At 26.1% G+C, this 19,058-nt stretch overlaps 1 protein-coding gene across 3 annotated transcripts in view; it reads left to right on the forward strand.

Moving 5' to 3' along the window:
* The window catches only part of LOC134833160 (fasciclin-1), a 70,580-nt gene that overhangs the window by 19,081 nt on the left and 32,441 nt on the right, over positions 1 to 19,058 (forward strand). For all 3 annotated transcript variants that reach the window (XM_063847392.1, XM_063847391.1, XM_063847393.1), the window contains exons 3-8: positions 13,743 to 13,872; positions 15,662 to 15,843; positions 16,036 to 16,169; positions 16,232 to 16,328; positions 16,495 to 16,672; positions 17,822 to 17,982. In XM_063847392.1, the coding sequence (XP_063703462.1) occupies positions 13,743 to 13,872; positions 15,662 to 15,843; positions 16,036 to 16,169; positions 16,232 to 16,328; positions 16,495 to 16,672; positions 17,822 to 17,982 (882 nt within the window). The remainder of the gene's footprint in view (positions 1 to 13,742; positions 13,873 to 15,661; positions 15,844 to 16,035; positions 16,170 to 16,231; positions 16,329 to 16,494; positions 16,673 to 17,821; positions 17,983 to 19,058) is intronic.

Raw genomic sequence — 19,058 nt, forward strand, 5'->3', positions numbered from 1 at the left:
ATCAGAGAACTTAAAATTGATTGGATGCGGTGAATTTGACTCATCTTAACGAAAAAAAAAAGAGATTAAAATGTTTCTTGAGTAATTTAGCCGGTTAACCACGCTCTCTTATGAGAAACTCCCAGCCTTTCTCACCTAATTATCCTCCGAATTGTTTTATGTCCTTTTTTATTCATCTCAGTTCGTTTTGTTTCTACAAACATTGCCGACGAGAAAAAAAATATTACATTGTCTTCTTCTGCTTGTTTTATTTTTCGACATGTTTGCCTTTATGAGAGATGTGTGGATGCGTGTCGTCTAAGGAGGAAGCGATACCCATATAAATAAGATTCTTTTTTTCACGCTTTTGTCTCGGAATCCTGACGATCTATTATCCAAACATGCTGCTACCTTAAATGCTTTTTATGTGCACGTATAAAATAACATTAAACAGACCATAATCGTTTTAATATAAAAAATGTGTGTTGAGACACATCTCTTCGGTCTTCTCTTGTTTTATGTTTATTGTATGGTTTTGTTCTTATTGCCCTCTATATTTGTGCTTTTATTAATTTAGACGATACGAAAGTGCTAGAATAACGACTGGAATTGTGCAAGGACGTTTTTGTGATTTTTTTTTGTAAATATTTTTTATGAGAATGTCAAAAAAATTTTTTTTTTCTTTTAGTTTAATAATTTTTATTTTTTTTAATAAACATAAAAATTAAAAAAAAATTAAATAAAATTTGAATTAAAATATTTTTTAATTTTATTTTAAATTAAAATAATTTTTAAAAAATCATTTAAGACATTAATTTTAATAAAAAAAATCAATTTAATTTATTTTTTTAAATATTAAATAAAATAAATTTAAATTAATAAATTTTAATTTTATAAATTTAATTAATTTAAAAAATAGATAAATTAGAAAATAAAATAATTTAAAAATAATAAAATTTAAATTTGAAGAATTCAGTTTATAATTTTGATTTATTTAAAAAATAATTAATTTATTTGAAAAAAAATAATAAAAATTAATTTTAATTCGAATTTTATTTATTTTAATTTTTTTCATGTTTAATTTAAAACATTAAAAATTTTGAAAAATATCTTTTTTTAAATTTATTAAAAAATTTTAGTAAGAAATTAAATTAAATTAAATTAAATTTCAATTAATTAAAGTTTAATTAAATTTAGTAAGAAATTATAAAATTTTTTGAAATATAGTAAAAAAAAAAAATAAACTTTAACTCTTTGGAATTCTTTTGTCTTGTGAAAATTAATCTCCCTTTTGTGCAATCAAAATTACCTTGATGACACCTGTTTGTCCCCGAAAATAGTTTCCAACTTTTAGTTCAACAGGATACTTGTCGACTGCCATGAAAAGTAAACTATTACATAAATCTTCTTCACATTTTGCAAGCACTATCTTCACACACAGACACATAGCTATAAATCGAAATACAGTTAAAAGAATAAAATTTTGCGCAAGCTCCAAAAAAGCAAATGCATATCTATTCCACATTTATAACTGTTTTCTTTCAAGAATGCCTCGACTACATATCCTCAAACTCGTCTGAATAAAAATCGTTAATAAGTCAGTGGAAACCCCTTTTCTCTCTCTGTCTCACATGTCAGTGTTGTGTGTCACTAAAACGGCAATAAATATATTTTTTAGCGTTCTTTAAAAAGTGGAATAACACATAATACCTCGCTTTCCGCAAAAAATGCACATTCACAAGGACACTTAGCAGTAAAAGAGCGCACAGACAAAGTTTAGTGCCTTTTCTTGCCAAGACACGAAAACGAAAAAAAAAAATTATTACACATATAATTCGTTTTTTAGTACAAAAGTGTGACGCAAGCAGTGACAAACTTGAACAATGCTGAAATAACACAATAATGTCCTAATGCAGGAAAGGATTGTCGACATCTTCTGAAAGCTTTCCTATTTGCCATATAACATACATTATATCTTCTAATATTACTGCTGCATGGATATGCAAAAAAAGGAGAGCAAAAAATAAATGTAGATACTTAGGCTGGTACAAAAGTCAAAAATTTTTCATGTCTGCTAAATTTAATTTTTTTTATATTTAAAATTTATTTATTTTATTAAATTAAATTTTAATTAAATTATTTTTTTTTTAATTTTAAAGCAAAAAATTGTTCAATTTTCGTTTTTGAACTAATAAAAATTATTATAAAAAGTTAAAAAAATATTTTTTTTAAATTAAAAAAAAAAATAAAAATTATTTTTTGAAGATTTTAACATTTAAAATAATTTAAATATTAAAAAAATAATTAATAAATAAATTAAATAACCAAAATAAAATAAAATAAGAACAAAAAAAATTTAAAAATATTTTAAACAGAACAAAAAAAATATGCGCCGAAAAAAATAAAAATTTTACAAAAAATTAGGATTTTAACTTAAACTTTCACTAAAATTTTTTCTGATTAATTTCGAATGAAAAAAATATAAAAAAATATAATATAAAAAATGTATTTTATGAAGTTTTCAACTTCTAGAATCACTTTTTTCCATGAAACATATGATCGGAAACGCATAGTTTTTGCGAAAAATGGTAAAAACAAATTTTGTATGGCAAAATCAATATAAATTTGGTAAATAGTAAAATTTTTCAATGGAAGACTCCCAAAACCGCATTTTTATTTGAAATAAAATAAATCAAATAAGATTTTTTCTAAAAAAAAGGTTTTATTGGCTAAATTTACTGAAATGAGCTTAAAAATTAAAATATTTTTTTTTTAGTTTTTTAGTGAAAATTTTTTGATTTTAAATTAATTAATAAAATCAACTCTCCTAATTTTCAAAATAAATGCACTTAAAGAAAAATCTTCAAAAGTTCTATTAAAAATTGTTCATTTTTTGCTTTTTCTTAATTTTTTGGGAAGTCTATGAAATTTAAAACATTTTCTCCAATTGTACCGTCCTTACTTAGTACTTTTGAGACGATATAGATACGTAAGAGATAAAAAATCAGAATGAAAATGTATCATCATCTCTCGTGACATCCATGAGCATACGGCGAAAAATTTTGTCGCGTAATGTTGCTCATGCAAAAATTTTAGCATAAAGGATATAATGTTATTTTTTCATTTCTCATTCATTTATGCCTTGATTGTATGTGGTTAATGTACATTTTTTTTTATTTTGGTGTGGGAGACACGGGAATCGCGGTCCAAAAAAAAATATAAATTTTTTCGCAAAACTTTTCTCATTTCCGGATCCTCAATCATTTCTGAGGGACCGTCTACAAAGATGATTTAGCAAGCTTATGCTGATTGTAGCGGAAAAAATGTTATCTTCCCTCCTCTTTCACAACTTTATGCCTATAAATTTATAGATATCCTCTAGATTAGAAATCATCATCTTCTTCGGCAATTCTGAATTGAATAAGTAAAGTGAAGAAAATCAAGGAAGTTGTGCGTCTCTTTCAATCGTTCAGTTGGTTTTTTTTTATTATTACTATTATTATAGATTTTATTCAATAATAAAAATAAAAAAAAAACTTTTTCTTGCGAAAAATTATCGTGACTGCATTGAACACACGAAGATCGACGGACATTTTTTCATCGATGAAGACATTTTTTTTTTCAATTTCTGCACGGAAGGGTGATTTTTTGTCATACGAAAAAAATTTCCTCTAATCCAATGGCATATTTTCCTTCGTCGATGTGACATATATTGATGAAAAATGTTGAATGGAAAAGTTTTTCAGTAAATTCTCTGTTATTATTATCGCTTTTTATGTTTTGTAATAACTGACAACGGGACGAGCCGCATACTAAAAAGAACAAGTTGTAGAAAAAAATTTTTTTAAACCAAATTCATTTGCAATTTTGAGAGAACCGGAATGATGCGTCTCAGGGGGACAATAATAAAATTTAATGGCTATTAACACGGAGGAATCTTTTTCATCTGCTTTCTCGCAAGATTTTTCACGTGCTTTTAAATTTCGAGAGATTCTTTTTTTGTATTGTTTAGATGAAAGGACGATGAAAAGATTAGATCTAGGGCACTTTAAAATTAATGTTTTAAAAATTATTACTCAAAAAATTTTTTCAAAGCGAAATTTTGTTCTTGATATTTTGATGTCTGTCCGTTGATTATTATTTTCAAAATTTAATTATTTATAAACTTTAAAAACTTAAATTTTAAAAAAAATATAAAACCATTTTTTTTTTAAATATTTAAATACCTAAATTTAAATTAATTAATTTAATTTTAAAAATTAAATTTAATTTTTTAATTATAAAATATTTAATGTGAAAAAAATTTTTTTTACTAATTAAATAATTTAATTTAAAATAAAATAAAAAATAATTAATTAAATTGAATTATTTTCATAAAATTTTAATTTAAGAAATTAATATAAATTTCAATATTTAAAAATAAAATTATTTAAATGTCTTCGTCTATTTTTTCTTAATTTTTTAAATAAATAATTAAACAAAATATTTAATAAAATAATCAATTAAATAATGACAATATTTATTATTAATTTTAAAATTAATTTAAAAAAAATTACAATCATAAAAAATAAATTTATTTTTAAGTAAATTTAATTAATTTTTTTTTATTTAATTTTTAATTTAAAAAAATGAAGAAATTGAAAAATTAAAAACAGACATTTAGCAAATTTTCGACAAGTCCTTAGACAAAAAAATAAATTAATAAAATAAAATAAATTAAAAAGGAGTTCATTAAACATAATTTTTCTGTCACTCTAAGAAATTTTTTCATTAACTCTATAAAAGAACAAAATATCTCGAGATGATTGATGTGTGGTCGGAATATCAATATCTCGTTGATTACATAACTCCAATATAATAACCGATGTCATCATTCATAACTTCCCAGAACGAAATTTGATCATTTTTTATACAAGTTCAAATAAAATCTCTTAATAAACACGCTCAAGTCGCTCCCTTCTCAAAAGATTCAACAGTTTAAAATAAAAATATTAACATCTTTCTTAAATTCATTACATAACCCATGACATAATATTGCACACAATTACTCCCTGAATACTATAGGGGTTGTTCATGTTTTAAATTATTATTGCTGCCATTTCACCATTAGATAGAACACAACCGAAAATAATCATTCATGGAACGTACACTTACCCGGATTACTCAATTTAACAAATTTAATGACATTTTTTTTGCTTGCAATGCACTTTCTTTCCCATGTTTTTAAAATACGTCCAAATAGGGATGTTTGTCTCTTGAATGGAAGAGACTTTATACTGGTTTTAATCCAAACATAAATAAAATAATAATATAAAGGGATGAATGAATGGACGATAGAGAATCACAAAACATCTCAATAATGACATTATTTTGATTTATGTTAATTTGATCAACCACCCCAAATGTTTGTCTCTTTTTTTATTTTTTTGAATTTATTTAAGTCGAATGAGAAGCGTTTAGAAGCAAACCATAATCCGATGTGTATCTTTCGGTGAATGCGGAACAACAACAATAATAACCGAAATAATGCCGTCAATACATGTGAACAATGATAATCCCTTATGTTATGTGTCTTCTTGCTGCCTTCCTTATTTTCCTCGGCAGCGACTAACAAAAGAGACTTGGGAAATTTTCTTGCCACGGAACAAAAAAAAAAGTAGGAAAACGTCAAGAAGAACAACAATGACGAGAAAAAAAATAAGATGAAAACATGATCATCATTTCGTTTCGCTTCCTCGGTGTTTTATAAGCAATAATTTACCCTTCAGACATACATCATTGTATTGACAGGAATGTTTTCTATTCATTTCCTTTGGCAAACAGGCGAAATAATGCTCGATAATAGAGCGTGAATGATGGAAATACACAAAAAAAAATCCGAATTTTTTTGTATAAAATAAATAAAACATTCTTTAAATTTTCCATTCTTTTTATTTTATTATTGTATTTTTTTGTGATAACAATTTTTTCCTTCGGTATGGCATTGATCTGTGTCATGTCATTCGAGTGACATCGCAGAAAAATGTACCGAAAAATTTGGTGTCAACCTTGAACTTTTTTTAGGCAGCCTGCCTCATAGCGAAGGTTTTTGCGAGCAACGAATGTAATCAAATTTTTGAATAAAAAGACAAGAAATTCGCGGAAAATTACTCATCAATCACGTCAGTTGAGTTTTCTATGCTAAATGAAGCTAAAGATGAATCTGCAAATCAATTCCCTCTTGTTTCGATGAGAATTCTGTCATAAAATATGCAAAAATATTAATTTAATTTTTCGAGCAAATTTAAATGTAGATTTTAAGTTTCTTTGCTATTGATCTATTGTGTGTTCAATTAATATTTTCTTTAATTTTTTTGTCACTATTTTTTATGATTTAATTTATTTTCGTTTTTTTCTCATAATTTTTTAGATTTTTCGTTTTTTGTTAAAAAAAAAAATTAAATTTATTCAATTAAAATTTTAAAATATTATTTTAACATTAAAAATTTTTTATTAATTTAGGCCGCTTTTTTTTGTCCAAATCATAATTTTTTAGATTTTTCGCTTTTCGTTTTTTTTGTTAAAAAAAATTTAAATTTATTTAATTAAAATTTTAAAATATTATTTTAACATTAAAAATTTTTTTATTAATTTATTTATTTATAAATAATTTTTTGCATATTTTTTTTTGTAATTTTTAAAAAATAAAAAAAAATTATTGAGTACCTATAGGTATTATTTAAATAATAAAAAAAATATTTAATTTTTCTTGTCTTGTTCAATTTTATTTTTTTCGAAATTTTCTTTATTTTTTTCTTATTTTTTTAACAAAATTTTTGAATGATTTTTCACACGTTTTAAATAATTTTCTAATTCAAAATAATTTTTAAAAAATATAAAAAAAAATAATTTTTAAATTTAGTTTGATTTTATTTAAAAAAATAATAATAAAAGCAAGAGGAACAAAAAAAAATAAAATTGAGAAAAAATTGTTTAATGCGTAAAAATTAAAAAAATAAATAAATTAGCAAAAAATTTAAAAATAGGAAGAAAAAGTAGTATCAAAATGAAGTGAACTTACGATAAAAATATTCCATCAATGTCTGTTGCATAACACAAAAAAGCAACTTAAACAAGAAAATTCCTATGATAAAGTTACAACAATGCAAATAGATCAACAATTTCCGAACAAAAAGCCCATTTTCTTTGTTGCTACTGTGTTTTAATTAAAAAGAAAAGTTTTTGCGAATCCTTGAATGAGCGATTTTCATCGTTTTCTTCTATTGTTCTACTGCGCATTGCGTGTGTTGACATAGCTTGATGGCTTTTCAAAAATATCGTTTTATTTATTTAAGATGCAAAACTTACTTTATTAAACTACGGCTTTAGCAAATGCCCAAGTTCTGGAAGAGTAAAAAAAAGAGTTTTGTGACAGTTTACTTTGTAAAATTTTCTCGGGAAACTTTGTAACGTTGCAAAGTGCGACAAAGAGGAAACCGAAGAAGGAAGATGTTGTTCATTTTACGACAATAAAATTACACATCTGGTTAACCACAACAAAATACAAGTTTCATATTTCACTTGACGACATCTTCTTTTACGTTGTTTGCTTCTTGCTGTGTGAGTTTAATGCATCGCATGTCTCGATATTGAAGTGCTAAGCAAAATATAGTAAAGGCACTAATTAAATTTGTCTACACTGAGCCATTAAAATATATTCGTGTACCTATGAAATGGAGATTTTTTAGTTTATTGAAAAATTTTAATGCTTCTTCATTAGTTATTTATAGAAATGTGTTGTAAATAAGACTTAATTGGAAAAGATGCAAAAACATTGAATGAATTTGTTTGGATAGAGAGTTTTTACAAGTGGTAATCATTAAAGTTCGATGAGTAAATTTCATTTAATATTTAAGGTTTTCCGGCTTTTTAGTGTTTTCTTCAGGGATGCGCGGGAAATGTAAAATGAAACAGAATAAAAATTATTTTTTTTAACGTTGCAATTAATTTTGATTTTTTGATAAATATATTTTACAATGAAATAGGTATAAAAAAAAATTTATACAATTTTTTTTAAATCAAGCCTTAACTATTTAATTATTTTTTAAAATTTTAATAAATTTTTTTAATAAAAAATTTTAATTTTCATTTTTAAAAATTAAATAAAGCAAATAAAATAATATTTAATTTTGAAAATAAATTTGTTAACAAAATAATTTTAAATAAAGTTAAATTATAAATAAAAAAAATAATTTAAAAAATATTTTTTTAAAATTAAAAAGTGATAAATCTCGTATGAAAATTAAAAACTTCTAAATTCTACAAAATTTTCGGAAAAATTTTTTTTTTCATTTTTTTTTACAAGATTTTAACAACGGATCATTTTTAATTTTTTTTTTAAACATTTTCTTCGTAAAATATATTGATAAATTAGATAAAAATTATACTCAATATGTATTCCAATATATTCAATATTTAAAAAAAATCAAAAACCTAACATTAAATTTCAACATTTTTCATTTTGAATTTCCCACAACTTCCTGAAAAGACAAAAAAAAATCACCAAGATGACATAAAATAAATTTTTATCGAGATTTTTATCTGATTTTTACTGCTTTTCAAATTTATCAAAGAATCATCTCCTTCTAAACTTTGAACATAAACTCACCACTAAAAGTTACTAAAACTGGGCAAAAACATCATTTTTCGTCCACAAAATTGATGAAAAATCGATTCGTTATCAGCTAAGCTTGATCAAATTTATCGCCGTAACCATAATCATTTGTCTTCTCGTCCTCCTATCTGATGTCTATTTATCTAAACTCATCCGAGTTCAAAGTTGTAAACTTTTCAACTGCAACGCCTCCAGCAATTCCAATGAGAAGCATATACCGAAAAAGGGGTTTAATTATAAATTCATTTAACAAACATTCCCATCCAGACTCATTAGTTATGTATAGACGCTCATCATCGCGCGCCCGAAGTCGAACTCATTACTACTTTGATGATGACACAAATGATACCGATATCTTCTTCTTTTGCTTCTTTGCCACATACTTAATGAATTGAATTAATTAGAAATTTAGAGATGATAGTTTCTTGTTATTTTCTGAAGCGAAATGGAATGAAATAAAACGCATTATAGTCGTCAGTCAATCAACAAAAGGGAACGACGAAGTCTATTGACAAAAAGTGCATGTTTTCTCCTATTGTATGAATAATACACACACATAACAATGACACGACTGAAGATGTACGTTTATATTTTGGAATTAGGTCTTCTCTGTTATTTATTGCTTATCTCAATTGTTTGATCTCTTTTCAATTCATTCATGGAAGAATGAGGCACACACAGAGAAAGACTCTACTGTATTATTATTGTTAATTTGTGACAAAATTCCTCTTTTTGCGATGCGATGTGTAGTCAAGTATGAAACATTAATTATACATATAAAATCCTGAAATCGCAAAAATAAAGGGATTGCAAGTGAGATACGGAGCAGCAAGAGACCGTTCGTTGATTTTTTGCGCAAAAAGGAAGTCAGTTTTATTCGATGCACACACACAGAACAAAAAACTTCTAGTGCCAATCAGGGTTGTAAAACTTATTAAGTCAAAACTATTAAGCATAAGGATGAATCTCTTAAGTTTGATTTAAGTCAAATTAATTGAATTTAATTCAATAGAAAAAAAATATTATTTCGTTTTACGAGATGAAAAGCCGGCTTCCTTCTTAAAAAGCTGTTAGAACCTTGTAATAAATCCAAAGGTCCACAAAATCTCTACAGAAACGCGAGAACTATTTTTTTGTGAATTTATAAATTTTATTTGTTCGACTTGTCTTATTGCGATCTTAGTACAGAATGAATCTCTTTCTCTTAAATTATGCAAATGTCAACTGGACCTTCGGGTCTTCCTTCGGGGCCGATGGGGAGAGGGGGATTTGTTCCTTCGCTCGATCTCTATTGTCTCTCGCCGGACAAAGTCACAGCATCGCTCAACCTCATTTTGCTCGCCGAAGGGAGTTACGGCTTAATAGGTGCCCTATTATTGCAAGGCTGCGAGCCGTTGGCGGATTCGCTGACGTCGCTTTTTGCGTTAATATCGGTACTTTGCTGATCTCTTCCTCTTCGCATTGATTTTCCTTTTATATTTCTCAATAAGAGGACACATTTGCTTGAACGTCATTGACGAGCCACTGGTCCAAATCCAAAGGTCCACAATATCTCTACAGAAACGCGAAAACTATTTTTTGTGAATTTATAAATTTTATTTGTTCGACTTGTCTTGTTGCGATCTAAGACTTTAGTTTATTCATTAGGATTCTCCCAAGAGAAAGTAAGACCCACAGAATGGAAGACATTGAGACGACATAAAAACCTCTATGACTAAACTTAATCTATTTCTGGTGAAACAAAAAAAAATCATTAAATCAAAGTGCTCTGTTCAAATGGGGCAATCAAAAAGAGAAAAAGGAGTACAAGCTCCAAATTGACTAAAATGAACTAAAAAAGCGATTTTTTTCCATTTTTTCTGACGGAGCCAGTATTTCTAAATTTGTCACTTAATGTGTTGAATTCCAAGAAGGCCTGAGGTATGGACAAAAATTTTCGACAATTAAACTAGAGTTGAAGTGCAAGTTATTTGCGCTTCTAGTTCCTCTTCTATGAAAATGGAAAGCTGCTGCACCCCTTGTGCAAACCTTATACCCTGGTACCCTGTGCTAAACTGAGCTGAGTATCACTGAAAAAAAGTAAAATTTTTAGAAATATTTGGCTTTTAATTTTGATTTAAAGCCAAACAAACCTTAATTTTGACTTATTCTCAAGCAAAAGCATTTCTATTTCAATCCAGCGTATTTCCAACCCTGATGTAAGATAGGCCTAAAATAGTTCATAAATCTAAATTCAAAGTTATGGAACAAGCTTATGAGATTTTATTGGACTTGGGGATATAATTACTCAGAATGACGATGTGGCCTCTTTAAAGATCATGAGGTCTTCAAAAAAAAAATAAGGTCTTATTTATTTATCTTAAAAAAATAAAAATTTTGAAAAACTTTCCTAGAAAAATACTAAGGTCTTATTTGGCCCTCAAATCCTTTAATACCAATTAAAAAATCTCAGAAGCTCATTCCAGAATTTTGAATTTAGCCTATTTTCGAATACTTTAAGCCTAACTAACGCAAACCCTATTCGTTTTTGAACCCACTAGACCTAACGGTTTTTCATTCTGTGAGTATCACACATCAACATTGGAAAATCTCGTTTAAATCAAAAAGATAAAAATCTTAATATCGTAACAAATTACACAAAATTAAAACATATAAACATGAAAAGGGAAGTTACGTTCAGTCAATCGGACAAAGGAGCAGCGTTCGTCGATTGATTCTGTCGACATTTCAATCGGCACAGCATTTAAAGAGTCCTATCATTATCGATATTTATATCTAAAGGTTTTTACTTTTAAAAAGGAACAATAGGCAGAGGGTAAAAAAAAATAAATAAATATTAAATTGAAGAGTAAATGAACCGAAACAGTTTCTCGCAGATTTTGAACCCTCGTCTCCGGGATCCGCCTTTGCACATCAAACGACGTGTGGTTGAATGGTAAAATGATTTGGCGAAGCGATACATAAAAAAAGGGCCTCAAATGAGATGAGTAAAAATAAAATCAAATTGCTGGCAATCAAGGAAATGATTCATGCAGCAATGATTCATATCATTGCGTGATCAAGATGTATCGTTTGCCGCGCGAGATGAAGTTGATGGGAAATTTAAGGAAACGAGACGATGAGATTACTTTAAAGAGGGGAGGCTTGTATATCAATAGAAATTTGTTTAAAATGTTCCAATTTCCGTCAACAACTTTGTTAAAATTGAATTTACGGATTTACGGGAGTTTGCATGAATGGACTTCTATGTTTGTTTGGAATCAATTCAATTTCATTGAGAATTTTCAGTTGTCGAGACGACTAACTGGAGCGCATTTATTTTATTTTTTTTTATCAAAAAAAAAAAAATAAATAAATAAATAAAATTTCAAAAAAAATTAAAATAAAAAAATTAAAATAAAAAAATTATTTATTTTATTTTTTAAAATAATTTTTATTTTTTAATAATTTATTTACTTTTATTTATTTTTAAAAATTTAATTTTATTTAAATTTAAGATAATTTAAATTGAATTTTATTTAAATTTAAGATAATTTAAATTGAATTTTTAAAAATAAAAAAACGTGAATAAATTATAAAAAAATAAAAATAATTAAAGAAATAAAAAATTATAAAAAAAATATTTTAAAAAGATGCTTTTTTATTTGGGGCCCTAAAAAGTTAAAAATAAAACGAAAATTTTGACAAATTTAAGCTAAAGAAAAAAACATTCGAGCCCAACAATTTTATTTTAGTTATCATTTATTTTTAGAGTTTTGGCCTCTCATGCTTTTTTCTTTAGCTTAAATTTGTCAAAATTTTCGTTTTATTTTTAACTTTTTAGGGCCCCAAATAAAAAAGCATCTTTTTAAAATATTTTTTTTATAATTTTTTATTTTATACTTTTTAGTTATTACAAATGTTTATGATGTATCAAGAACTTTTTCGAAGATTCTATGAAGTTTCTCGAACATTCTATGAACATTTTTGAAGCTTTTATGTTGTTTCTCAAAGCATCTATGAAGTTTCTCAAAGCTTCTATGAAGTTTTTCGAAGCAGTGCACATTCTAAAACTTCGCCCTAATGCACATTTTAAAACTTCGCCCCAATGCACATTTTAAAACTTCGCCCCAATGCACATTTCAAAACCTTGCCCCAATGCACATTTTAAAACTTCGCTCCGATGCACATTCTGGGTCTCTCTCGGAACTAGCAATTGTTACGCTACCTAAATGCACTGTAAAATAATAACGCCATCTTGTGGCAAGTTATATAACTAAAAGCGTGACACCAAGACAGACACCATTGGAATTTCAATAAAAAAGCATATAAAAATAAAAATAATAAATATTTATTTTATTTTTTAAAATTATTTTTTTAATAATTTTTTTACTTTTATTTATTTTTGAAAAATTTAATTTAATTTTAATTTAAAAAAAAAATAAATAAATTTTTTTCTACGATAATTTAAATGCGCTAAAAATTCTTGCATCTGCTCCCGAAATTTGAAAAAAATCAGTTTCACACTTGTTGTTATTTATTTATTTGTTTGGTTGTCGAATTCTAACTCAATTACATTTTGAGAGTCATCCAAAACATCCCCATTAATTTGAAAATCGGCGGCGTCACAGCATGAAATCAAACAAAAAAAAAATTGTCGAATCTCCGATTCAAAATCATTTCGTATCTAAACACTTTGTTAAACAGTGACAAAAGCGAAACCACATGAAATTTTTCACGCTTTTTCAACATTTATGACAAAAAAAAAATAAAACGAAAGTGAATACGATGCGCTTCAGCACAAATTATGAATGGAGTAAAAGTAAAACAAGAATTAATATTAATAATAAAAGCGCAACGTGTTGTCACATTGAATTTAAAATTATTCGATAAAAGTCGTAAATTTAATCCAGGAAAAAATATATTTAAAAATAAATAAAATTCGGTAAATACTTGGATGATGAATGACTTTATTTACATTTTTTTTATTACTGCCGCATGCGACCGAAATGCAAGCGAAAGATAAAAAAACAGGGGATCGATCAACATTTGCATGACCAATTTACTTTTTTTTTTAAATAAAAGATTAAATTTCAATTCAATAATTTCTCTTTGATCTCTTTTTTTACAGTTTTACTCCTTATTGGAACGGAATCCAATTGCATTGGCAACTTTGCGGTATCGGCCATTGACAATTTTCGCACCAACTAATCAAGCATTTCAACGATTCAAGGGAAACACGAGTGTTTTATACCATATTTGTAAGTATTTTTTTTAAATATTTTTTTTTTATGAACAAAAATTTTAGATAGAAACTCGCTTCTTATGCACGTTTTGATCATTTTATGACGGTGCGTTAAGTGTATGTTAAGGGTTCTTCGCACTTTGATGGGAATCTCTGTCTCGTCGTCATAATTTTTCGTTTATTTTTATCCCTCATGTGGGACGAAACAAAAAAAGTTTTTTTGTCTTAACGGACGGGTATTGATTTTTTATTTATATTTCCTTCCGCTTTCTTTCCGTCTTTATTGCATAATTTTGCACATGTTGTTGATACTTTGCGGTTTTCCTCACATGTAGGCTGAGGATGATGATGATGATGACAAGTGGCAATGGTTTTATCATAAACGATAACCACAACAATATCACATCCTTATCCGTTAGGAGCAGGTCCGTCCAATAAATTTTTTTATATGTCTTGAAGAAAAAAAATTATTTAAAAAAAAATATTTATGAAATTAATTTATCTTAATTTTAATTAATTAAATTAAAAAAATTTCTTTTTGAATTTTTATTAAATAAAAAAAATAAAATACCTAAATAAAAAAAAAAACATTTGAAATAAAATAGGATTTTTTTAATTTTTGAAGAGATATAGAAAATTTTGTTTATAAAATAATAATACATAATATATCAATTTAAAGTGCAATAAATAAAATAAAAATTTTTTTGTGAAAAATTTACAAAAAATGAAATAAAACAAAAAACTTACTAAAATTAACATTAATAATAAATTTAAATTTTTTTCAAATTTTTGATTTTTATTTTTTTATCATATGCCGAAAGTTTGTTAAAAAATTAAAAACTTCAGAAAATTTACTTAAAAATTATTTAAAAATTCAATTTATTTAAAATTTTAAAATAATTTTTTTAATTCAAAATTTTGAACTCTGATTTTTCAGAAAAATATTTTGTATTCCAAAAAAAAAATGGAAAAATTTTAAGCTCTTAAAAGAATTTTATTTAAAAAAAAAATACGATTTGGAAAATTTTATTCAGCATTTTCTTCAACTTTTAGTTTGAATTTGATAAAAATAAAATTTAATTAAATAAAAAATTATTATTTTTTGTTTTTATAAAATTATTTATTAATTAAAAAAAAATTGAATATCATAAAAAATAACGGTCAAAATTAAAAAAAAAAAATCAGTAATTTTTATGAAAAATTACTTTTAAAGGAAGATTTCATGTCAAAATACGATTTTCAATACAAATATTACTAAAAATTGAAAAATTTGCAAATACACTGAAAAACGGTCATTTTTGATGAAACTTTTAACTTTTTTTTATTTTTCCCCATTGGATTTTCAAATTAAAAATAGGGCATCGGACAAAACTATTGAGTTTCATTTGGAGCGGCCTAAAACATAAAAAAATAATTAAATTAAAAATAGTATTTTTTTTAAATTTAACCAATCTTGATAGAATCTGCAGTCATCTAAGCTTCATCCCTGCAAATAACCACGAAGCTGCAACATCAAGCGAAAAAATTCGATAAGATGAAAAAAAAAATAAATATTACGCATGAATAACCTTTAACACTCTCTTCGTCTCCCGTCTTCGTTTATATTTTATTCAACACGTGTACTTTCAAGTTTTTCCTTCGTTCCGCTCCTTCACAACTCACACGACAACAACAAAAAAAACAAGAAGAAAATCCTTAACATACATAAATGATGTAACAATTTGTACTTACTTCTTGTTATTATTGTCATCTTATTGCCGTTATCCATCGCTAATCATTCGTTTGTTCTTTTTTTTTATTCACAGCCACTGTCGCAAGGACGTTAGACCATTTGGGATCGCAAGTATTGGCGGACTTAGATGGTAATCCCCCGTTGTACGTGACCCGAAAACGTGTTGGAAAGCAAGACGACATCTACATCAACCATGCACTCATATTGCGATCAAGGTCGAATGTACAATTGCAAAACAAAGAAGGCAAAAAACAGGTGCATATAATTTATTTTAATTCAGATTTTGTCATGTGATTTGTTTTTTTGCACCTACGAAGCAATTACAAATAATTTTCTTAAAATAACGAAGAAGAAGAATTTAAATGAAATTTCTGCTACATGAGCCATCCCGAACGACCTCATTTTGTCGGTTTGATGAAAATTTACTTACGTAATTTTTTTTCGCAGGTTTTGCACGTGATTGATGACGTTTTGGAGCCATTGACGATGAAACCAACTGCTCCAGTGGAAATTTACAATCCCGATGCCTGGCAATTTTTGACACACTCGGAATCCTTGGAGATCGGAACACATCGTGTGCGGTAAGGAAAACTTTTGTAGACCCACTTTTCGGCGATGATTAATGACGAAATTTGTTTTGCAGATCCTTCCGTCAACGCATCATCATGAACAAGAAGGACAAACTTTATTCGGAGGCTGGTGGGCATACTTTCTTCGTGCCCGTTGAAGAAGGTTTCAAGGTTAGTTTGATCTTTCATGCGACACAAAATTTGATATAATTTGTCTTTTCCTTGCCACAAAAGAGAAATTTAATGAAAAAAAAAATTAATTAATTACGACTTCCGTTTCTTTTTCTTCTCTTTCTTATTTTTGTTCATTCATGACAATCATCATCATCAAAAATAGCCATCACCACGCCCTGACCTAATTGATAAAAAGGTCATTGATGGTCACGTAATTCCGAACAAAGTTATTTTCACATCCTCTGCCGCCATCGAAGAGCCGTACTACACATTGGCATTCGAGGATAATCTCAAAGTGACTGTCTCATTTTTCACGCAACACGCTGGAAAGGAAACCAAAAGTAAGTTGTGACATTTTGAGTTGACTTGACTTTTTGTGTTTGTGAAATGCAATGCATGCGTCACGTGTCTCGTGTGTTAATTATACATGTGGAAGAAGACAATTTAGCGTTAATTAACAAGAACAAGACATGACACAGACTTTGAATTATTTACAATGCAAGATTTTTTTTTAACATTGTATTAGTTAAAGATTGGGTGGTCAAAAATTTTTAAATGATGAAAGTTTATTTAAAAAAAAATTATTTGAAAACTCGATTTTATCAAAAATAAAAAAAAATTAAATTCAAATAAAATTATTTAAATTAAAATTAAATCAAATTAATTTAAATTAAATTAAATTAAATTAATTAAATTAAATTAAATTAAATTAATTAAATAAAATTAAATTTAAAAAATTCATTAATATAAAATAAATCGACATCCTAAAAAAGTTTCATTTAATATTTTAAATTGACTTATTTAAAAATTTTTTGATTTTTAAAAATTATATAAAAAAAAATAATTTAATTAATTATAATTCAAATAAAAAAAAATAAAACTTAATTTTAAATTTTTTTAAACTGCCTAAATCATTATAAATTCATTTATTTATTTATTTTTTTTTTTTTAATTATTTTTTAAATATTTTTAAAGTATTTAAAATTAATTTTTTATTTAATCTGACATCATAAACTTTAAAATTTAAAAACTCAGCTTTCATTTTTTTCTAAATCCATTTTATTTCAAAATTTATGTTTTAATTGTAATAAATTTTAACAAAAATTTTAATTTAAAAATTATTTTTTTATTTTGTGAAGTTTTTTTAAATTTTTAATTTTATTTTTTTTTTTAAATTTTAAAATGTTCTGAACTCTTTTTATTTATAAAAAGTATATATTTTTTTTAATATTTAAAAACGATTACCTAAATTCAATCATTTTAATTAAAAATATATTTTTAACTTCTTAAAATTTTAATAACAAATTTCCATTCAAAATATAAAATTTAGAAAAATAAATTAAAAATAAATTTGGAAAACCCTGTATAAAAAAATAAAAAATCGATCCTTAACGCAAAACTCAGTCTAGACCGGACAACCCCCATTGACACGACTGTGACTCAAATTACTTCCTTAGAAAAACTTTCATTAAAAAATTTTTCTTTCTCAGCTTACGTGAAATCCAACACAGTAATTGGTGACTCAAAGCACTCGGCTGGCGTCGTAATGGCTGAAATCGTAAAGGCAAATATTCCCGTAAAGAATGGCGTTATGCATTTAATCTATCGCCCACTCATGGTTGTCGATAACTCCGTCAAGCAATTCTTGGAGGTGAGTCATTTCTTTTATTTCTTCATTTTTTATGTCATTTTGCCTAAAAGAATAATAATATAATAATAATAAAAAATATTGAAGAACAATGCACATCAGTTCCCACCCTCCTCAAAAATATTTTCCCTTCAGTAGTCTCGGAACGTAAAAAATTTCGCTCATTTGCTCTTTTTGTGTCTAGAAAAAAAAACTAATAAGTTATTATTTTCTACTTCCAAGAAGTTTTACGAATAAAAATACCTGACACACAAAAAATAGTCTCTAACGTAGTAATTTAATCATCATATTCATTCTTATCACGCATTCATAAATTTATAGTATTTTTTTGTTGGAATTAGTCATTCAATATATTCTTTCTAGGTGAATGATTTTTTTCTTCTTCTTCGTAGTAAAAAAAATAATTACGGTGGTTATTGGTCTTTTTTTTTGTTCCACAATAACAAATCAAGGTGTAACACATAACATGACTCATTTTTCCCTTTTTTTATTCAGAACAGCTCTTCTCTCTATCCTCTGAATGTCATTTTATTTTTTTTATAGTTTTAGCACCGATTATTTTTATGCTAGATGCGTCGACGATTATTTTAATTAATTAATTGTCATCATTAAGGGCCATGTTGTAGGGTTAAATACATATATTCGCTCTTGTTAGTCAGTTTTTCATCATGTTATTATTTTTTTTTGTAACAACTTGCTTATCATAAAAATTCTTTCTATTTTTTTTCGGAACATGCATATTATTATTTTTTTATTATTATAATAATAATGTTCATATTTTTTGTATAGCATGAGCAGAATTCGCTGAACTATGTGCTAGCTACTGCCATGCCCTCATAACTCATTCACGAAAAAAAAAATTATAACGAAAAATTTACATAGAACAAGCTTTTGAGTTAATGTTGCTTCCGTTAGCAAAAAAAAAATAAAATAAAAAATAGGAACAAGTTTATTTTATGTTTCAAGTATTTTGTGCCTCTTGTAGACAAAAATGGAAGGTAATTTAATATAATAAAAGGAATAAAAAGGTTTAATGATGCTAGATTAGATAGTCCTTTTAGAACGCACGCAGATATTCC

This window comes from Culicoides brevitarsis, chromosome 3 (assembly GCF_036172545.1).
Source record: "Culicoides brevitarsis isolate CSIRO-B50_1 chromosome 3, AGI_CSIRO_Cbre_v1, whole genome shotgun sequence".
Taxonomy (NCBI): domain Eukaryota; kingdom Metazoa; phylum Arthropoda; class Insecta; order Diptera; family Ceratopogonidae; genus Culicoides; species Culicoides brevitarsis.